Genomic DNA, 23,703 nt, shown 5'->3' on the forward strand with positions numbered 1-23,703 from the left:
CCACATTTTCTCATATTACTGCCACAAACATAAATCAATTTTATTGGAATTCCACATGAAAGACCAACACAAAGTGGTGTACACATGAGAAGTGGAACGAAAATCATACATGATTCCAAACATTTTTTTACAAATAAATAACTGCAAAGTGGTTGTCTAAGAGAATATTGGGAGCAACAACACCATGAAGTCCAAAGAACACACAAGACAGGTCAGGGATCAAGTTATTGAGAAATTTAAAGCAGGCTTAGGCTACAAAAAGATTTCCAAAGCCTTGAACATCCCACGGAGCACTGTTCAAGCGATCATTCAGAAATGGAAGGAGTATGGCACAACTGTAAACCTACCAAGACAAGGCCATCCACCTAAACTCACAGGCCGAACAAGGAGAGCGCTGATCAAAAATGCAGTCAAGAGGCCCATGGTGACTTTGGACGAGCTGCAGAGATCTACAGCTCAGGTGGGAGACTCTGTCCATAGGACAACTATTAGTCATGCACTGTACAAAGTTGGCCTTTATGAAAGAGTGGCAAGAAGAAAGGCATTGTTAACAGAAAGCATAGGAAGTCCTATTTGCAGTTTGCCACAAGCTATGTGGGGGACACAGCAACCATGTGAAAGAAGGTGCTCTGGTCAGATGAGACCAAAATGGAACTTTTTGGCCAAAATGCAAAACACTATGTGTGGCAGAAAACTAACACTGCACATCACTCAGAACACACCATCCCCACTGTCAAATATGGTGGTGGCAGCATCATGCTCGGGGGGTGCATCTCTTCAGCAGGGACAGGGAAGCTGGTCAGAGTTGATGGGAAGATGGATGGAGCCAAATACAGGGCAATCTTGGAAGAAAACCTCTTGGAGACTGCAAAAGACTTGAGACTGGGACGGATGTTCACCTTCCAGCAGGACAATGACCCTAAACATAAAGCCAGGGCAACAATGGAATGGTTTAAAACACAACATATCTATGTGTTAGAATGGCCCAGTCAAAGTCCAGATCTAAATCCAATCGAGAATCCGTGGCAAGATCTGAAAACTGATGTTCACAAACGCTGTCCATCTAATCTGACTGAGCTGGAGCTGTTTTGCAAAGAAGAATGGGCAAGGATTTCAGTCTCTAGATGTGCAAAGCTGGTAGAGACATACCCTAAAAGACTGGCAGCTGTAATTGCAGCAAAAGGTGGTTCTACAAAGTATTGACTCAAGGGGCTGAATAATTACGCACACCCACTTTGCAGTTATTGATTTGTAAAAAGTGTTTGGAATTATGTATGATTTTCGATCCACTTCTCACGTGTACACCACTTTGTATTGGTCTTTCAAGTGGAATTCCAATAAAATTGATGCATGTTTGTGGCAGTAATGTGACAAAATGTGGAAAACTTCAAGGGGGCCGAATACTTTTGCAACCCACTGTATGTATGTATATATATATATATATATATATATATATATATATATATATATATATATATATATATATATATATATATATATATTTTTTTTTTTTATTATTTTTTTTTACTTAAAGTGACTCTGTAACAAAAATTACAACGTTTTTTCTACCATCCTACAAGTTCCTAAACCTATTCTAATCTGTTCTGGCTCACTGCAGCACTTTGTACTATCACAGTCTCTGTAATAAATCAATGTATCTTTCCCCTGTCAGACTTGTCGGCCTGTGTCTGGAAGGCTGCCAACTCTTCCGTGCTGGTCTGTTCCTCTATGCACACTCCAGTGTGTGTTTTATTTACATAAGCCAGCAGCGTCTCTGCTATCTTATCAGTGATAGAAGAGTGCTGGATAAAAATCCTCCTCTGTTAGGCTGTGAAAGTAGCTGGCTGACACATACTGAGGAATTACAAACACAGGCACAGGCAGAGCTGTCTGCAGGAAGCCTGTAATGTTCAGTGCATGAGAGAAGAAGGGGACAGAAGGTAAACACACAAATGATCTTTTGAGATTCAAAAGGAAAGCTGTATACAGCCTGCTTGTGTATGGATGTATTTTCTATGTGTGGACATACTGTACATCAATCTACTTCCTGTTTTGGTGGCCATTTTGTTTGTTTATAAACAAACTTTTTAAAACTGTTTTTGACTACTTTTAATGCGGCGGGGAGCAGCGAAATTGTGACAGAGGGTAATAGGAGATGTCCCCTAACACACTGGTATGTTTACTTTTGTGCGATTTTAACAATACAGATTCTCTTTAAAGAGTGCATGAACTTTGAATGGCAGCCCCCCTGAATCAGACAATACATTCCACAGCTCTAGCTAGTAAGGATAGGTGGCAATGTGCTTAGTAACACAATGTTATCTAGGTATGTAAAACATGGCAAAGGTAAAATCAAGCAAACACACACACACACACACACACACTTTTAGTACTGAGCATGATAAATGATTAAAAAAAAAAAAGAAAGAAAGAAAGAAAAAAAAAAAAAAAGGTGAAGAAAAACATCTCAATACAATACCAGTTGCCTACTGATCTTCCGTGTAACAGTAGTGTCTGGATCACGCACCTGAAACAAGCATGCAGCTAATCCAATCAGACTTCAGTCAGAAACACATTATTTGCATACTTGTTCAGAGTCTATGACTAAAAGTATTAGAGGCAGAGAATCAGTAGGACAGCCAGGAAATCTGCATTGTTTAAAATAAAATAAATATGGCAGTCCCCATATCCTTCTCACTTCAGGTAGGCTTTAAATAGCATTTTACAATGATTCTTTCATTTTGAAAGTTGAAGCAATACAATGGAGATTTTTGTCAGAACACATCTTCATAGCTGTTTCATGTAATTGGCATAATAACTAGAGACCGGGAACATTTAGTGGGACAGTACTAACAGCCTCCATGTTTCCTGCACTACATATGTAAAATAATTTATTTAGTCCAAACATTTTTGCAAAAAATTGGGCGTTTTTGGTAGGGAATAAGCAAGACTACATGCTAAAATAACCCCTTTAGAAGCAATTTTTGGCCTTTCATAAGAGGACCAAAATAATAGTATTGACCTACCGTACTAAAAGAGCTAGTTTTTCTGATCTCAAGAAATATGATTTAAAAAAATTGGAAGTTCGGAAATTCTGACATTGGGAGAATGGATTTTGAGATGCTGGGTTGGAGGAAGAATCTATGGAAATTCTGAAAACAACTAGTGAGAGCTATGATGCAAGCTAAACTGCAGACAAAGGATATTCTCAATTAAGTCATTATTGCTGTCTGGATATTGGAGAAAAAAAATAAGTTCTCAAACAAAAACAACAATACTTCATGAAACAGAAAGCAATTGCTGCCAGTACACCCAAGGGTACGAGAAATAATGCCATTGTAGCAGATAATGGCAAGTTATGGTCTTGGTGCCAATTTCCTTACACTGTAATTTATACAGTCCATAGCATCTAGTCAGCTGTCATTTTTCAAACTTGGCAGACCTGGCACATTTGATCTTTTTTAATGCTATTTTCAAAAGATTTAATAAAGTGTCTTGAACTGGATGGTGTGGAACCTTGCGTGAAGATATAGATTTACCTATGAGAGATAATTACCTATGAGAGATAATGATTAACACATTTTTATCTATTAATAAAATAGATACCAACTGAGGCTGTTCCATGTACATAATTAGTGATGTTCCTGTGTAAAAGAACTCATGGAGAAGCATGTGATCAGTTTGGTCAGGTGATAGATACCTGTATGTAAGTCTCTGATTTGCTATTCATGATCATGTGCTAAAGCAGGATGTGATCACAGCAAATCGGAGCTTTGTAAATCTACCAGCTGATCAAACAGATCACATGTTTCTCCATCTGTTCTCCTAGACATGACCATCTCTATACATAATATATACTTGACTTACCATTTAATATTCCTTCTCCCTTCAAACTCTTCACTCCACCCGGCACAGGATTTCCGTCAATGTAAAATTCAATGAACCCATCATCCAGTGTGATCAGAAGATGAGTCCAGGCGTTCTGTTGCATAATTTTTGGGACTCCAGCTTTAGCAAAATAAGTAGCATTAGATCCATATGTTACATAATAAAGAAGGACTGTGATATAGGAGTCATTTGTCTCCACTTTGACACCAAAGTACATTGTACCATTATCATTGTCCTTTGACAATATAAAGCCATTAGTGTTCAAGTGTGGTATGGTCCATGCAGAGAAAGTGAAGTTTGTTAAAGTGTCATTCCAATGCTGATAATACCGGGGCTCAATAATTCCGAATGCACCTTCATCACCGCTGAAAAGCAAAGCATCTGTTCCACTGTGGTGCCGTCGCATTTGAGACTGCAGCTGAACTGAAGATGGGAATGAAGCAAGGAGTATGAGGTCCAACATCGGAGGAAGACCAGCCTTAAAGGAATCAGAGAGAATTTCCCATCCAACTCGAACATCTCCAAAGGTGCCCTGGTGTCTCCAGACTGAAATGTTAGTAACATAGCTCATGTCATCTTCTGAAAGTACATCCTCAGCTATCTCCCGATCTCGACTCTCTGGACCAACCACAAACACTCCAAATGGGTCATCATTAAAAGGAATCATAACTGTAACATTAAGATTTGTGTCTGACAGTTGTCCTCCAGGACCTGGGGATCCACCTGTATAAAATATACAATTATGTGTTAGATGTGACAAAGTATTCTGGCACTTTGTCAATTGAGGAATGAAAATTAAGAAAGAACTCAAGCCTAAATGAGGATTAATTTAATTGACCATTAAAATCTACATATAACATATGATAATAATTTAGTTGCAGGTTGATTTTGAAGATTGAACGTGGGCTGATTTTTTAAAATATTTTCTACTACTGGTAGAACAATTTTGCAACCCTCACCTAGCTCAAATCAGGGAATAGGGAAATTATGGAAGGGTTGGTATATTTGCAGTTGCTATAGCAATCATGTGCTGCAGTGATATACATATATATATATATTTTTTTTTCAAATAAATGTAGTTTGTCCTAGGCCGATGAAAGATAAGTTGTAACGATTGGTGTCAGCAAGTAACAAAATTCTGATTATTAGGTGATCTGCAGTATCACCTATAATGCAGATATATACCTGATTATATGATGATCTGCAGAATCACCAATAATACAAGTATACAACCAGCTAATGTGATAGCAAGGTTAAGTGCTTGGTGCAACAGTAGTACTGATAGGTTAGCTATGCCACACCAGTGGAGCTGGTGGGCACTAACAGTACAAAACCCCTCACCAGAGACTAGGGCCCTCTGGTGAGAGTAGAGTGGTCATACTAAACGAGTTGGCAACAGACTGGCAGATACGGTACAAAGTCAGAAGGCAAAGGCAAGAAGGTTTTAACAGGCAGAGTCAGCAACAAGATCAGATGGGCAGAAGTGCAGAATCACTGAGAGTAAGAATAGTCAGAACGAGCAAGAGTCATACACAGATAATACAATATTCAATTATGATTATGGCTATCAAACAATCCTATCACTGTGTGAAATCCCTGATTTCCTCCCGGATCAAAGCACACCGAATCTATCTAAGGTCTGAACGCTAACACGAAGTGTTCGCAACAGCAGACAAGTTGCGAGTGATTCAGGGAAGCTTAAGAAGCATAGGAGACCCCTCCGGCACGCCCCCTCTCATCAACCTCCTCCCCGCATAAAGGTCTCGTCTGTGCGTGCGTGCACACGACATTGCAACCCTATGTACTGCTGACAAATCCGTCCTCAGCGTGCTAGACGTCCGAAGACTGGACAGATCGCTAGGCAGGGAGATGGAGGCAGCTGCGGTGGTATCGCTGTTCACCGCAGCTGTCTCTTCCGTGTTTGTTACATAAGTTCTTGCTCTGGGTATGTGCTTGCAACTGCAACAGCATAAACACCATGGATGACTGAACTACAGGCTTGTCAGACAGTCCAGCCTCCTATCTGCAGGCCACCAAGTGCCTTCAAGCTGCAATTTAATGGCAAAATTTGTAACCTCAATAGTGTCAGTGTTTGACATGTGGTGCAGTTACCCTGTATAAAAAAAACACATCATGGGTGCATCTCCACTGTTCAAGGGCAAAGAGGGATAATTTGCATATTCAGTAGCCGTGCATTGTGGGTAACCACAAATGTTCACTTATAGCTGAATTATTGCAGATTTGCTTCTGTTTTAAGAAGGAAAATTACACCAAGTTTTGCTTTTTTTTAGTAGGAGGGCTTTTTGGTCTCTTTTTTTTACCCTACTATACATTCTTAGTAGTCGCCTCCCAACCCCCTCCCCGCCGCTGTGCCCAATACCCCCTTCCTGCCCTCTACCCTCTTATGCGGCGTATGCTACGCCGCGGGTCGGCTAGTGATGAATAATACTACAGCAAATGTATTTTTGCTATATGCCTTGTAATATATACTGTACATACCAGAAATATTCACCAACTTTAAGATGTAAAACTCATTGAACTCTGGAACTTGATCAGGAACAGCATGGAGGGTTATATACTTGAACTCTTCTCTATTATTGAACAAGACTGAACCCCATGTTTCATAAAATTCTTGGCCTGGCTGAAGGATGGAGCCGTTCTGTAAGATTTGCCAGTGCAGAAGCACATTGCCAAAATGTCCTCTGTCTCTCACCACCCTGTAAAAACAACATAGTAAGAGCAGTACACTGCACAGAGACCACAGCCATGAACAAACAGGTCTTCAAAACAATATTTATAAATATTTTATAGATAGCACATACTATTAAACAGGATCTGTAACAAAAAAAGGGAGGTACTTAAAGAGGATCTTTAAAAAAACAAAAAAAAAAAAAAAACAGCCCCTGGGTAGTACTTACCTCGGGAGGGGGAAGCCTCTGGCTCCTAATGAAGCTTCCCACATCCACTTCACCAGCGCTGGATCCCTGAGGGTGTGGAGGATGGGAAGCCTCATTAGGAGCCAGAGGCTTCCCCCTCCCGAGGTAAGTACTACACAGGGGCTGTTTTTTGTTATTTTTAAAGACCCTCTTTAAGTACTAATTATATTATTTAGATTGTAAGCTTGCAAGGGCAGGGCTCTCTCCCGCTTTTGTGCCTTTTTTTATCATGTTACTGTTGTCACTGTCATTACCAATTTTGTATTTTGTATTGATTCTGTATTTTGACATCAATTATGTATTTTGTATTGGTATATTCCATTTGTCTGTATTATTATGTACCCCATGTTAGTTTCTTACTTTGTACGGCACCAGGGAATATGTTGGCGCTTTATAAACCAATAATAGTAATAATAATCCTACCTAATAAAATACAAGTGTCCCATGTCCCTGTGTCAGTGCTTTTGCGCTACTGCACATGTCCTGCACTGACACAGCCACTGGGACAGGACACAGGATGGGCCAGGGGGCGGGCGGGTGCGTGCGTGCTGTGGTGCCGGTGACAGACCTAGAGCCTGTTTTCAAACAAGCTTAGGTCACTAGTAATAACAATAATATTTAATTCTAACTTTGGCTCAGATCATATCTTATAAAAGCAATAGAGCAGGCTAATGTTTTAATGCATATTGTGCAGAATATATAACAGGAATGGCCTAAAGTTTTTTGCATTGTACATAAACATTACATTTTTGCAGTATACATTTTTTACTTACCTGGCTGGGTTTGTGATGCTGACTTCCTATGTCAATATTAGATCTTGCTTGGCTAGGCTAAAAAGCAGTCTGCTTTCTGTCAAACTTCTCCCCCTACCTTGTCATCATCCACATACTGCAATCAAGGAGGAGCTAGGAGTCTTTCCTATCCATATATGGCACTGACCTCACCAACCACCTTTGTGCCGCTGCTGAGATGAACTCTTTGTGGCCAGTACTGTAGCTACAACTCAAAGAGCCTTATCACTAATTCCTGTCTAGCTCCTCTATGCTATGTGTGTAATAAAGCATTTACTCTTTCCACAGCCTCCCCGGTGTATTTATAAAAAGATGGATAAGAGCAGGGAGAAATGGTTTCTTGTTGCAGGCTGGACAGAGGTTCATATGACTCTTATAAACACAGTAAGGAGTTTGTGAATGAGGTTACATGTTTTATTATAAATTGAACCAAATAGAAAGTTAGACTGACTATAGCCATTGATAGGGTGAATGCAACTAAGCTTTTCAATTGCTTATTTTATGCCTCATTGGGTAACACTGATAGGTTTTATTATTATTATTAAGTATTTATATAGCGCCGACATATTACGCAGCGCTGTACAGTGTATATATATATATATATATATATATATCTTGTCACTATCTGTCCCTCAAAGGAGCTCACAATCTAATCCCTACCATTGCCATATGTCTATATTATGTAGTGTAAGTACTGTAGTCTAGGGCCGATTTTAGGGGGAGCCAATTAACTTATCCGTTTTTGGAATGTGGGAGGAAACCGGAGTGCCTGGAGGAAACCCACGCAGACACGGAGAGAACATACAAACTCTTTGCAGATAGTGCCCTGGCTGGGATTCGAACTAGGGACCCAGCGCTGCAAGGCGAGAGAGCTAACCACTACGCCACCGTGCTGCCCAGGTTTGATCTTATTTGGGAAGAGTAGACTTCATATAGTTACAAGTTAGGCTGATTTTGCCTTATAACTCTGAACTATTTTGTTAAACCTGATATATGCAATATATATTTGGAAGTCTGTTTTTTTTTGTTTGTTTTTTTATATATATTCTGCTATGTTGTATAGATCTGAATTATTAGCCTAGGTCATACCAGTCCTTTTTCCTTGGATTTGTACAGTACGTTTTGTATTTGAATAAGGCCTTTCGAACTATAAAAAGTTAGACTGCATTCAGTGGACTTACTTGAATAGGTTTGTTCCACCTTCTTCAACAGACTTATCCACAGGTTCTATGTGAAATATCCCATTAGGGTCATCATTAGCTCTGATGACAATAGTAGCATTTCCATTTCCACTGACCACAGTGTCTCCTGGTGAACAAGGTAATATATTTTTAATTAAGTGTATATTTCTCAATAAGTAATCATTATAGCAATATATTTAGTTTTCATTGTGGAATCTGTACTCTAGACATAACTAAACACAACATAACTTATCTCTTAAGCAGGGGCATAACTGGAAGTCACTTGCCCCCCCTGCAAAACTTTAGATGGTGCCCCAACCCTCCCCCCCCCCCCAGTTACCTGTGTTAGGTAGGCTTTGCCCTTCCCAGCCCCCAGATGTCAGCATTAGATAGTATTTGAGCCTCCTCCCAGATAGAAGTGTTAGGTAGCTTTTATGTCCCCCACTCTCCCAACAACAGTATTAGGTGACCTTCATGCACTCCTCAGATTGCAGTACAGGGTGCCCCCCAGACAATACTATTAGTAGTCCTTATGCCCCTCCTCAGTGTCAAATTGCAGTTAAAAGAGAGGAGGAGCATGGACCCGACTGATGCTGGAGCAGTTAAAGTGTGTCCATTGCTGTGCTTCTTGGCAGCACAGGACAGTGTAGGAGAAGAGCCGGCCCTCCTGCCCCCATGCTCCCCCCGCAGGCTATAGTTATGACCCTGCTCCTACTGATTTGTAATTCTGTACAGTGAGTACTGTGATTCAGGCAGCTCAGCGGAACAGCATAGCAAGTAAAAGAAGCGGTGCCCACAACTCTCTCCACTCTAAAGCTGAGCACAGCCTACTTACATATGTCCACTCAATTCTGGTAGTTGGACTGTGCCACTGCCATTAAAGAAGTGTCTTTGAAAATAAAATCAATCATGAGAATAGCCATAAGGAGATGAACTAGTCCAGAACCTGTTGGTAGCGTACGTTAAAAAAGGGCGCCGGGAAAAAAGGGCGCAGGGTTTTAAAAGATAATCATGAATAACGTTTAAAAAAAATTGTGTTATATTTCGTTTAAAAATAATGTTTTATAAAGTTATAAATCATTAAATAATGTGTATAAAATCGGCAATTTTAAAAATGTTAATCTTCCCTGTTTAAAAATTGAAATTTATAATAACGTTTTATAAAACATTAATAAGAATTTTACTAAAGCTATACCTAACCCTACTCTCACACAGAACCCTCCCTGTACCTATCCCTAACCCCTAGACCCCCCTGTTGGTGCCTAACCCTAAGACCCCCCTGTTGGTGCCTAACCCTAAGACCCCCCTGGTGGTGCCTAAACCTACGACCCCCCTGTTGGTGCCTAACCCTAAGACCCCCTGTTGGTGCCTAACCCTAACACCCCCCTGTTGGTGCCTAACCCTAAGACCCCCCTGTTGGTGCCTAAACCTAAGACCCCCTGGTGGTGCCTAAACCTAAGACCCCCCCTGTGATAAGCATTAATAACGTTTTAAAAAAATATGGTGCGGTTTATCGTTTAAAAATGAAAAAAAAAAATATATATATATATTGTACGGTTTTTCGTTTAAAAGTAATGTTTTAAAAAATATTGTACTGTTTTTCGTTTAAAAATAATGTTTTAAAAATTATAAATCATTAAATAATGTGTAATCATGAGAAACAGTTATAAAACATTAAAAGTCTCCGGGCGCCGCTTTTAAAACGTTATTTTTCTCCGGCGCCCTTTTTTCCTGTTGGGCGCCGATTTAAAAGATATTTATTATGGGAGTGAATGGCGGCGCCCTTTTTGTCCACCTGCCTCATGCGCCCAAATTTCCTGCTTCCCTGTTGGTAAGATGTTTATAGTTGGTAGATTATAATACCTACTGTAAGTGACAGCTACATAGGAAGTAAACAAATTATAGTGGATTTAATCTGGGATAAATGTATATCTTATACGTATGTGTAATTTTGAATTTTTTTTTTTTTTTTGCCATAGGGTCCATTTAAGCTAAAGAGGCCTAACAACAGGATAGTAATAACGAACTGTAAGCATCTTGCAGTGAGTGCACCCCAAGCGCAAGATATCAGAACAGCATACGGATTCTATTGTCACCACAACTTTTATTGAAGTCATTTTGCTTTAATGGTAAGCACTGCATCAATATCATTCTAGGCTGGTTTGTGTACCCCCCAGTGCTAAATCTAACCTGTAGCATTGAGTAGTTGAAGGTAAAAAAATTCATCTGTCTCCGGAGTATCATCTTCATTTGTAGAAACAGACATTTTCTGCATTGTTTGCCCAATACCAAACACCAGGGTTTTTCCAGCTATGTAGTTGAAATCACCATCCTTTGCATTGGCAGTACCGCTGACAGTAATATAAGTGACAGAAGAGACAAAATCTGCCGATCCACTGCGCACAATTGTGAAGTTTGCAACTTGACCTTCATCAATCCACACTATAATTGGTTCTGGAATACAGAGAGTACTGGCAGTTAGGTACCAACATACAAAACTGTACTGTAAACAAACTGCACAAAACACACACACAAAATATTATTTAAAAAGCTCCTGAATGTTTGTTAGTGCCACAGGACTATATAACCCTTTTCTGTCTCTCTGTAAATAGTTGTATTGTGGCAGTTGCAGAAAAAGATGGGCTGGGAAAGTGATCGATTTGTATATGTATGTCTCAGATTTCTTTCATCTACACTGCTATTTTAAACCGCTCTGAGATTTTCATCTGAGGAAAGGTAGACCATGCTGAATTTTTGATGTTCCCCTAGAGGGGAGGGGTCAGGTAGGAAATAAAAGGCTAATTAACTCAGCCTGATCTGGGAGAGCACATGGGCAGGGTGCTATAGACTACAATGGTATTGTGAGTTTGAACTGATAAAGATTGCTATATTTGAGTTGCTTGGTTCAGGACAAGTACTAGGCTTGCACTATGTAGAAAGGAGTTCTCAGTGTTTAAGTTTAGTTAGTAGCACATGCAGTGGCAAGGGTTTGTTTATGTTTTATTCTGTATATATTCTGTATACCCTAACTTGCCTAATCTCCATGCTCCATCCAGTGACTGACTAAGCATTACCTGGTACTCATACTATGGTGTGTGTTCTGGTTTTCTTGTATTCCTGTATTGTCATATTGCTGTATGTCACCCCTAAATATTGTCTGTAACCTTAGCCAATGCCCAGCGCTGCGTAATATGTTGGCGCTTTATAAATACAATAAATAATAATAATAATATATTGTAAAGAGTGTAAATAATTTGAAGAGCAAAATAAAGCTTGGTGTTGGTGAACTACAAAGACCGTTTCTCCAGACTCCTACTATACCTGTCACAGAAGACAAAAGCACCTGCTATCTACCCCTTGACGTACAGTATATATCTTTGATCACAGTAGGCCAGAATTGCTTTTCGTGCGGCCAAGCTGAACACCAATACCGTAATATTATTAGAAGTAATTTTCAATATATCCTAAAAACTTGATGACAAATTGCCAACTTATAACAATCTTATAACCTCTTTGTTCATTTAAAGATTAGAAAAAAACTGTACATATTAGACAACAAAAAAAGAGCCCAAATCAACAGATAACACAAATTTTACATTCTCACTTTATGAAGGAGTAAAGCTATACAACACCCATATCATCCATGTGAAATAACAGTAAACACATATTCATATTAGTAACCAATAGTATCATTGTCCCTTTAGCATCAATAAATGCATCAAGTGCTTACTGTAATTTGATATCAAATTTTCACATTAATATTTATGAGCTTTAGGTCCCTCTTCCTTGCAGAGCTGCGAAATAGGATGTTGATTACTAGCAGCGGAGGCAGCACCCATATCTCCATACTTCCATTATGACAGCTTTACATTGTCACATTACTACTACATTGATGTATAATACTAAAGCTGGCCACTAATGGTCCAATTTCTAGCGAAAAATCGTTCGAGCGATCAGAAATTCTGATCGGATTGGTTGTAAATAATCTCCATTGGTGGACACAATCGATTATGAACGAGTGAAAAAAATGTCGCCCGAATGAATTTTCGTCGAACGTAAATTTGGATTTTCTTGGTGGTCGTGATAGATAGGAAGCAAAGATTGGTTAGTTGATGGTGTAGTGAACGATTTTTCATCCGATCAGAATCGCTCGAACGATTTTTCGCTAGAAATTGGACAGTTAGTGGCCACCTTTAGACATTCAGCAGAGTTATAGAGCTCAAAACATAAACCGAATATAAGACTGACTTAGGAAATGTCTCTATGAACAGAAGTAGAATGAGAGCTAGGGGAAATAGAGGGTAACCAGTGATAGGGAATGGGAAGGGAGAAAAAGTGATCAGGAAAAATCAGTAGGATTAGAACTTAACGAAACAACAATGGCCACCACACATAAGTTATATTAAAGCTAACTTATTAATGAGTTAAAAGAGATCATGAATCTAATATAAAGCCAAGACATTCTGAGTTCAGATCCGCTTTAATGTCTTGTTCTAGATAATCAGTTTAACAATAAAGCAAGTTAATTACCTGCAAAGAAAACCGCATCATCGTTCTTACTGATCACCAGGGTGGCGGTAGAGACATCTCCTATCCTGGCTCCGCCAACTGGGTTAAAAAGGATTACTGTGAATAGTTCTGTTTCCTCTGGAATCTGGAAAGCACAAAATAAGTAGCATTTATTGCAATGCAACATTTTCTTAAATTGTGTAACTTCCAGACCTCTGCAGTTAATTCCATGCAAAACTTTGGGCCTGATTTACTAAGCTGAAGACTTGATATTTGCAGTCCTACTGCTTAGTATTTTTTTTATGGTGCAATTGCTGGGCAAGATGTCACTGTATTCTGTGGCCACAATGCACCATGTGTAAAGACTAGTAGGGCATGTGGACGGTGCCGTGCCTGCTCAATCAGTGCAAATCGCAGTTGGGTTGCACATCTTACAGAATCGCCAGTTGCAACATAAAAGGAACCCAGAGGATTCAGAGGGGTCTCACGGACTATGGGGGGCTAGAGAAAGCACCAAGTAAGAGGCTACAAGTTTAAGCATGATTCATTGAGTTGTGCAGGGTAGACTATATGTAGTTCCCTGTTTGTAAACTTTTTTAAAGACTAAAACTGAATGGTTTGTCATGAGTAATCGTGCATGTTGAGTGGGACTTCCTGTTAAGGCTTCCCATTAAATAGGAGATAGAGGAGGGTGGTGATACACTTGAGGAAGGGTCTGTGTAGTGTGTTGCTTACTGAAATATAAATGCAAGCTTGACCCTGTGGAGTGCATATCTTCTATATAACTGTCTTGTTTGGCAGTAGTGGTGTACCTGCTGAAGAAGCTGCACTGGCTTCTATCCAGTTAGTTGCATTGGAGACACTTGGGTAGTAAGAGGCAACTGGATACAGTAAGTCTTTAAGCCATGCTAGCATTGTTATTCACATGAAAGCAGGTTGCAGAATCAATCACATTTCAAAATATCCATCTATTGTACCACAAGTTCTAGTGATGGGAAAACAAGAGAAAATTGAATGGCTCCCTGAATCAATTCCCTTTTTGCCTAGAATTATTATGGTTGTAATCATTTCTATAACCAGGATGAGGGAATGAAGAGGAGAAGGTCAATGTGTAGATGCAGCTGTAAGAAAGATATTCAACCTTTAGAAGCAGGAGATGGAATATTGTTACCTATGGATGAGCTTTTTAAAAGCAATTCAAGTGATTGGATGCCAATAAGCTTCTCTGAGCCTTTCAGCTGCTACAAAGAAGCCATTGCATACAGAAAACTAGTGAAAAGGCAAAATAAAAGGCAATGAAGTGCTTTGCTGATCAGTTACAGAGAATTCTGCAAGAAATACACTAAAATGTAGTAATCCTTTAGACTGTTTGCACACCTAAGATTAGCAGTGTGATGCGGCGCAATCAGCCTTCATATGACTCTGCACCGTGTTGCTGCTACAGGGACATATGCACAGCATCACCCTCATCTATTGATGTACTTCCTGTTTGGCAGGAAGTACATCACTGGGATCCCCTTTGGTCCGCACATACGTGCCGTGGAGCCCCACGCTCCTGTCATGCACACTTACTGTATCACCCATTGACTTGTATTACTATATAATCCATGTGGTAGGCACGGATCATGTGGTAGCACGCTACAAACCTTGCGTCAGGATTGTGGCGATTTTGATACTTCCAACACACCGCGTCTCATCGCAAAAACTGGGTAATTATTTTGGGCTGGAAACACAACTGTTATACCTTAATAAAAGATGCAATAAAAGTACCTCATCTGGAGTGGATGAAATAGATATGGTTTTCAACATTTCATCTTCTTTAAACTGTAGAATACCCCTTGTAGGAGAAACATCATATGTGGACTCATTGCTTATGGCCCAGGTCACACTAATGTTTCCAAAACGTCCTTGTTTCCTTATCACATCAAATGTAGCTGAAAAATACATATACACATTATTTCTACACAGAACTGTCATACAGTTGTATCAAGTGGGAGAATAGAAAGTTTAAAAAAAGTATTTTATATTGTTACAGAGTTTACTATTCCTGACGTTGAAGTGTGATTATTACAACGGACAACATACCGTATATAGAAGATATAATATATAATAATTATATAGCATAATCAACTTTTTTCAAACACATACTGCTTTCCCAATGTATCTCACAGTGATTATTGCTTGCAAGTTTCGCGTTCAAGTTTTTGCAAAACGTAAAAAAATAAATAAATGTCATACCGTGCTCTGGAGGAAGCTCCATTTGGCGCAAAAACTGTCGTCAGGCTATTTTCAGTGCCCACACCCAGTCTGAGTCTCTTCTCGAGCACTGTATGCCAACTTACTTTTTCACATTTTGTTACAACTTTTGCATGAAATTTTGAATAACCAAATTATTTTTGCAACAGTGCTATGTGTATATTGTCTCCAATAATTTTCCACATACCTTGCTGCATATAGTCACCTAGGACACGTTGCATTGAGCGTACCATGCAGTATATTGCTACCATTGTATTGCTGATCCCATCGCTCTATTGCTTGTTGCTTGCTGGTTGTTACATATGACCCATGCTATTTTCTGCTGGCACCACTACTGTAGTGCTATTACAGACTATAGAATTTTAATAACAGTATGGACAGGACAAGAGTTGAAGTCTTGCTCAACTAAATTTTACCTCACTCTGCAAGTTCATGAATAGCTTTGCTCTTGCTTCTGCTACGACTACCTACCTTGTGAGACTTGGACATTGAGCTCAGGATTAACCCTATGTTGGCAGAATAGGCCCTGGACTGTGTGATCCTGGTTATTAGCAATTAGGTTTGCAGGTCAGTTATGGGTCTATTGTGAGAGAATAGGTCATGTAGTTGCATGGAACATATGAATGAATGAGTTCGTATAATTTTGAGTTTTTACAAACTTTTGTATACATTTCTTATGAGCGATCTGAATATATTTCAACAGTAGGGAAAAAAATAAAGTTTACTTCAATCAAGTATAAAGAACATATAGAAAGGCATATATTTTGTGTTATACCATAACTAACTTTATTGCAAAATTTTTGCTTAGCAGCGTTAATCTAGTTTTTAAATTTTGTAATAAAATAATATATTTCAGTATAAAATAAAAAAAACAAAACAACAACTGTATTTTTACCATAGTGGATGTCCTCTCCTTTGCTTTCATTTATGGTTTTTACAGTTCCTGCAGCAACAAATTCAATCACACCATGAGGATCATCATTTTTTAAAATAGTAATGTTAACTCTAGTAGCATCTCCCAGTGTGATAGGAAATTCCCCTTGAGGGCTGAGCACCACCGAGTACATCTCATCCAACTGAAATAAAACAAGTAGAGAGATAGACCATAATCAGACATGCACTACATACAGTATATGCACAGAAACTACTCACTTCCTAATTCTGTAAGGCATGCAGAATAATTTGTAAATATATTGGTAAATCTGCTAGTCAGGTTCTTATGATGGCCACACACTTTAAGATGTCATTGCACAACAAAACTCCCTACAGAATTAGGAAGTTGTAATTTGTGTGTATATACACCCTAATTCTGTAAGGAGTTTAGAATACCTTAATTTCAGCTAAATTTTTCTATGTCAACTATAGAAGCCATTTACATTCTATTGTTCTTACAGATCTGTTCATTCCGAACAGCTCATCGCAACGCAAAGTCCTGAACAGTACTGCATGATTTTTCTGAAGACGTGGATGCATTCACAATAGAAGCCTATGGTGGAAACCTATTTGCTCTGGACCCCAAAAGTACCACAACAGACCACCGGAGCGGATCTTGCACTGTCCACTCCTGCTGGCCGTTTGGGATCCAGCCAAAGTGTGGCCTGAGCTTTAGTTGTTACGCCGAACTAGCACTACACTGCTTCCAACCTGCATTGCATGCAAAGTTGGATGCGATGGAAAGTTTTAGATAGGCCAGGTACCATACAGTTTACACCACTGGTATGCAGCCAGGGGCATAACTACAGGGGAGCAACCTTTGCGGCTGCGGGGGGAGGGGGCCTAGAGCTGTAAGTAGACCCCTAAATACAACTTTAATCCCTCCGATAAAGGAGTCCATCCTTAAGATGAACTAGTTAAAAACCCGTTGGAGGCAGAGGATCGTGGGCAAGTTTGTATGCTTGCATTAAACAGTCTGTATACTACTGCAGTTAAAGGAATATTGGAAATCAAGAATCAATTTATTTCCACTCCGGCTTCAAGTACATTGTACAAATACAATTGTGGTGAATGTCAAAAATGTGCTACACACTATCACATAACCAGTATCCATAAAGCAGCTTTACCCTAAACTAAGATAGTGGAATACAGTGCAGCTGAAATTCACATGCACCTCACATGTTCCAGCAGGAGCCAGTGACAAAGGAGCTGCGAGTCTCAGTCTCAGCTCTGTGCATAGCAAAGTGGTGTAATTGGCAAATGATTGGTGCTCTATGCTAAATAGGTGTCAGAGGATTTTCACACCATTATCAATCCTCTGTGACGTGAATGGTGGTTCACAGGTTCTTAATAACCACTTAATCATGTATTGCTCCCTTTGTAGAACATGGCAGTGTATACAAGCATTCCTTCAGCTCTTAAGTGTTAGTTGTGGACAAAGTTAACCTCTGCACAAAGGCTTCAGAAAGAAGTGCAGTCAGTGAGTAAAAACGTCTAATACCTCTGGTATCCCATCCGTCCTTGTTAACAATGTAATTACAATCTCCTTTTCACCAGTCTGGAACTCCAGGATGCCAGTATTTCCATAGAATTCATCGCTCTCCTTTGGTTCGATGGTGTAACGAAGAAACTGTTTAACAAGAGTACCCCTTGATCGAGAGATTCTGAGCTCTACGGATTCCCCCTCCTAGGGAACATAAAAATAGGTGATATCAATCCGCTGAAGAGAAATTGAGCCACATATGGACTGATACCGCATAAACATCCACAAGTGAATACATACAGGAGTCTTTGCCAGATATATTGTCCATTCAAGTGTTAAAAATAAGAACAGCATAGACCCAAATGTTTTGCTTTTAAAAACCCACCAGCTTTTAAACAGATATTTTAGGTGTCCTGATGTCTTTTTTATCTTTCTTACTTGAAGTGTGAAAGGCTTCAGGTTTTAAGTTTACTTCAGGACCCTTGGCTGCCTTGGTCAGTGTTAGTCAGCTGAAAACAGGCATCATATAGGCAATGTATATGATGGATGTATGTTGCTATTTACATACAATACATACACATTGCACAGTTTACGTAACTCCAGCTAAACTTCACATTGCTGTCAGCACGTGTAAAGTTCAATGTACTTTTGTGTATAAACTCTAATGTAACCGTAAGAACAGTTCCCAACTTCCTTCCATTACATCAAAAAATGTGCTCTCTATACAAGGATGCAAATGTGTAGCTTACAAGAAGTATGGTAAGTGCTGAGCAACTATAAAACCACATTTTGCTTATAGGAAACTAATCAGACTTTGTTAAAGTAAACCCGAGGTGAAAATAAACTGATGAAATAAACAATTTTATTTATCCTCCTACTCCTAAAAATGACTTTTTTTTAGATATCCCATGATTTTATGTTATATTAAACATTTACAAAGTAGAATAAATGTTTGTTGTCTCTGCTCACTGGCAGCCTATTAAGTGTCCTTAAATGAAAATATATGAACTGTTGACCTTTTTCTATCTCCCTCTGCTCTCAGAAGTTGTATTTTGCCAGGAAAACATACGGCTGTAATTTGCTTATCAGTGATGTTTGCTATATTCCTGACAAGCTACTGTCAAGACAGAAGCTGTTGCTTCCACACCTAAAAATGAATTAATTCAGGCAGCAAAATAAAACAAGTAAAATAGCCTGGTAATTTATATGCTTTGCACCATACATGTTTATCTCATCATGTCACATGTCACCTTGGGTACACTTTAAGTCTGTATGGACAGGTGCACAGCTGCAGACAAACACAGCTGCAAACAGATTTTGTACTTGGAAACTTTAGGTACTAAAGGTGAAAGCTTTTACCTTATTCTATTTTGGTTTTAAAACAAACCTGAACTGAAGATAAACTCAAATTGTATATGTAGTAGCAGGAGTATATAGAACATTTGTGGTTCTCATAATCTTATTTTCACTTTTAGGGGTTACATTTTAAATGTAATCTTTAGTAGCTAGCTTATTCTGTCGATTTCTGTGGATATAATTAAGGATTAATTTGTATTGGATATTATGCAGATACATCTGTTTCATTCAGCTTCCAACAAAAATAAATAATTATCTTTTACCTTTACATCACTTTGATCAGGATTGCTTACTCAGCCAGACTAAAGTGGTTTGTTTCTATTTACTTTTCAGGAGAGCTCAGGGTTCCATTCAACTGCAGTTTGACTGCCTCATTTGCATACATAAATACTAGTCTATTAACTCTTGCAATGTAAGAAAATAAAGAGTGAACACAGGCAAGTTCTAAGTAGGCTTAGTGCTACATGTACCCATGTTTATCTCATTGTGTCACGCTACAGTTTAGATATGCTTAAATTACATATTTTGTAAGCAACTTCTATACTTACTTTAACACTATATGGTCCTCTGGAAAAAGGGGAGAATCCAAACACTCCTCCGGGATCATCATTTCCTAGTATTGTGAGTGCACAGCTGGTAAATCCAGATTTGATAACCTGATTTTCTGCACTCACCCTTCAAAGAATTCAAATTGGATACTATTAGCTCTATGGATGAATTGAAACACCAACACCAAATAAACCAATAATCAAAGCGAAACTGAAGCTAAAAACAACGTATGATATAATGAATTGTCTGTGCAGTACGGGTAATTAATAGAACATTAGTAGCAAAGAAAAGAGTCTTCTATTTTCAGTTATATAGCCTTTTCTAAATAACATTGCACCATTCTCTAATATTTGCAGTTTACAAACTACACTCTGTATTTTAAATTATGAAACAGAGCAAAGCTAATGATCCTTTGAACTTCCCTGCAGTAAAAACCTTATCTGAAGTTGTCTTTCACTATTTCTTTGATGTATAAGTGTTTCAGAAAACAAGTTGGGTCAGAGAGCTCAGAGAAGCTCTTTTGCATAGATAACAACTGAAGTTTATTAACTCTTCTTGTACTGGAAACAAAATGAGACTCATGGTCTATTCCTTAGCTGTACTACACGTACAATTCATTATCTCATACGTTTATTTTCACTTCAGATTCCCTTGAAGCTTTAAGTAAATACTACTTTTACATACAAGGTTCTCAGCATGGTACATGGTACAGTTAGTGACAGGAGGGTTGGGGATCCTGTGAGCAGGGTGGGGGCACACAGTGGCATAGCAATATGGGGTGCAAAGGTAGTGACCGCATTGGGGCCCTTGGGCCAGAGATGTCCAATAGGGGCTTTCCTTATCCATCTTATTAGCTTTTTATTGGTGCTATTGGAAGTATCGGTCTGTATCCCAATGACTAATCTCATTAGTGGTTGTGAGGGTACTTGGCAATTTTTTTTAGTAGGAATACATGAGTTCACTTGTTATAAGGTGAAGATGGCAATACTTGTTATGGGACGGACATGGGCTTACTTATTTCCTATGTAGACCTATCCATAAAAGGAGGTGAGAGGTATATGGAGGATGCCATATTTATGCCATATTTATTTCCTGTTAAACAATACTAGTTGCCCGTCTGTCCTGTTAATGTTTCAAAGAAAACCTGTAACTAAAAAAACCCTCTGGGGGATACTTACCTCAGGAGGGGGAAGCCTCTGGATCCTAACGAGGCTTCCTTTGTCCTGGCAATCCAGTGCTGTGACACAATACCCCCCCCCCCCCCCCCCAAAATAGCTGCAAGGTAAATATTTACCTACCGCAACAGGCACAGTAGCGGCTCTTTGTTCAGGCTAGGCAGAAATGGGAGAGCCCAATCGTATCCATTCTACTGCGCAGACGCGAGTCTTTTGCACCTGCGCAGTAGAGAGAATACGATCGGGCTCGGCTATTTCTGCCTTCACCAAAACGAAAAGCTGCTACTGTGCCTGTAGGTAAATGTTGGCCGCGCAGGCACACCACTAGTCAGGAGATTTGGCGGGGGGTTTCGGGGGAGCCAGTACTGGATTCCCCAAAGCTACAGAGGATGGGGAAGCCTCATTGGGACCCTCCCGAAGGTAAGTACCCCCAGAGGGTTTTTTTTTATGTTCTCTTTCAGGCATCAGTAGCATTTGAATCACACATCTGAAACAAGCATGCAGCTTATCCAGTCAGACTTGATTGAGAGTTTTCTACTGAAAAATGTGTTTGATAGACTCTAAACATTATTTCTATCATTTAAATTGATATATTTATTATTTTCAAATGTTAAAATGAAGGAAAACTACTGATGATAGAAAGGGCCAGTGTAGTTTGCATGGAGGTGATCCTTGGATTCTAAAACTGCATCTTTTTCTTCAGATTTTTTTGTCAAATGCATGGTGAGGGATATGTTGGGTCATGGTTAGAGGTGTGGCGGGGGCATGACAAGGAATGTGGTGGGGCGTGGTTAGAGGTTGTGGGCGGCGGTGAGAGTACGCACCCCTTCTCCGTTATATGGCCCTGCTGCTCCCAAGCCAACGTTGCTAGCATGTTACCAAATCGTTGGGTGACGGGGACAGGCAAAAATGGCGCACAGCGCCAATAGTGTCAGAATGGCGCTGGCGCTGCACTTAAAACGATATTTATCGTTTTATATGTTAATATTTTTTTTGCAGTGATCGAGCTGGAGAGGCAGTGGGCTGGCAGCGGGGGTCGGGCTGGAGAGGCAGCGGGGTCAGAGTGGAGAGGCAGCGGGCAGTGGGCTGGCAGCGGGGGTCGGGCTGGAGAGACAGCGGGGTGGAGGGAGTAGGATTAGGTAGCATGCGTATACATTACCTCGGCCGGCGATCGCTCCTTCACTTCATAGCTTGCACGAGTCCTGCATCCAGCCAATCACCATGCGGAAACTGAAGCCGCATGGTGATTGGCTGGATGCAGGACTCGTGCAAGCTATAAAGTGAAGGAGCGATCGCCGGCCGGGACGAGGTAATGTATACACATGCTGCGTAATCCTCCCCCCACCCCGCTGTCTCTCCAGCCCGACCCCCGCTGCCAGCCCACTGCCCGCTGCCTCTCCACCCTGACCCCACTGCCTCTCCAGCCCGACCCCCGCTGCCTCTCCATCCTGACCTCGCTGCCAGCTCGCTGTCTCTCCAGCCCGACCCCCTCTGCCAGCCCGACCCCCTCTGCTAGCTCCCTGCATTGTTCAATGGCACACCGTTTTGCTGTTTTATAAAACGCTATTTACCATTTTAATGTATTTACAATAAAACGGTAAATAGCGTTTTATAATCGGCAGAACGGTGCGCCATTATTTCCTCCGCGCCATTTTTTACTGTATGCGATTTTAAATGTAAGTTAGGGTGGGGACCCCGAGAGAAGCCTGCACGTGGTTTTCCCTGCTAACATGCTTTGCAGCGTAGAACTGATGTCTCTCCCAAAAAGAGAAGGGTAAGGTTCCCCAATAATAAGTTGTATCAATGTGCAATGCATGTCTTCATGTGTCCCTCTTTCTTAACTTCATAAGTTGGGAGGTTTGTGTCAAACAGTGATCTACCACCATGCATGAATAAAAGAGATCACACGCAAAATGGATGCAGCTCATCTTCATGTATATAAGCATTATATGTGGCTTCCAACAAAGGTTGAGATTGGAATGAGAAGTGTTGAGCCCACTACAAACTCACTCAGATCAAACAAATTGTTATACTTACCCAATATAAACCACAAATCGTTCTGTTTCTACCCTGGCAAAAGCAGGAAGGGGTAGAGAAAAAGAGTGAGGGAACATCCTGCCAAAATCTCAACAAACAGGCTAAGAATATAAAAGCCACTTTTATTTGTTAAGCACACATAACACTGCTGACTTTATGGGAGCTCTATTTGCTGGGTGCTGCCCTGTTTACAAAGCCTTAAATAGAATTGTCAGTCCACTCTAATGAGGGATGACCCCACAACCAAACAGCATGTCAGCCTCCATTGACAGCATCTCTTGCCAGACCTCTCGCTGCACTGCTGCTGCCAAGCTCTAGCCTGTGGCTGCTGAGCTATTCTGTTCAGCTCTATGTGAAGCCAGACCAAGGACAGCTTATCAATGGATGGGTATGAAAGTCTTCTCTGGATTCTAGCAAGCATACCTTATAAATAAGTAAATCAATCAATAAAAAATGAAAACAAACTTCTCTTCAGTTTGTAATGGCTGGCGTATATGAAACTGTCCATTGTATTAGACTTCCTTATAAAACACAATGCAATTCACTTTTTCTCCTAAGTTTTGTCCGAGGAAATACGTTGTCATCTTGAGTTTCAAATAACTTTTCAGC

At 40.0% G+C, this 23,703-nt stretch overlaps 1 protein-coding gene across 1 annotated transcript in view; it reads right to left on the minus strand.

Annotated features, from left to right (window-relative positions):
- The window catches only part of ADGRV1 (adhesion G protein-coupled receptor V1), a 629,361-nt gene that overhangs the window by 480,322 nt on the left and 125,336 nt on the right, over positions 1-23,703 (minus strand). The window contains exons 13-21 of the mRNA XM_068247792.1: positions 19,882-20,008; positions 17,996-18,181; positions 16,457-16,637; positions 15,076-15,239; positions 13,327-13,450; positions 10,987-11,250; positions 8,797-8,923; positions 6,388-6,605; positions 3,868-4,611 (exon numbers count right to left, since the gene is read on the minus strand). Of these exons, the coding sequence (XP_068103893.1) occupies positions 3,868-4,611; positions 6,388-6,605; positions 8,797-8,923; positions 10,987-11,250; positions 13,327-13,450; positions 15,076-15,239; positions 16,457-16,637; positions 17,996-18,181; positions 19,882-20,008 (2,135 nt within the window). The remainder of the gene's footprint in view (positions 1-3,867; positions 4,612-6,387; positions 6,606-8,796; positions 8,924-10,986; positions 11,251-13,326; positions 13,451-15,075; positions 15,240-16,456; positions 16,638-17,995; positions 18,182-19,881; positions 20,009-23,703) is intronic.

Source organism: Hyperolius riggenbachi, chromosome 1 (assembly GCF_040937935.1).
Source record: "Hyperolius riggenbachi isolate aHypRig1 chromosome 1, aHypRig1.pri, whole genome shotgun sequence".
Taxonomy (NCBI): Eukaryota; Metazoa; Chordata; class Amphibia; order Anura; family Hyperoliidae; genus Hyperolius; species Hyperolius riggenbachi.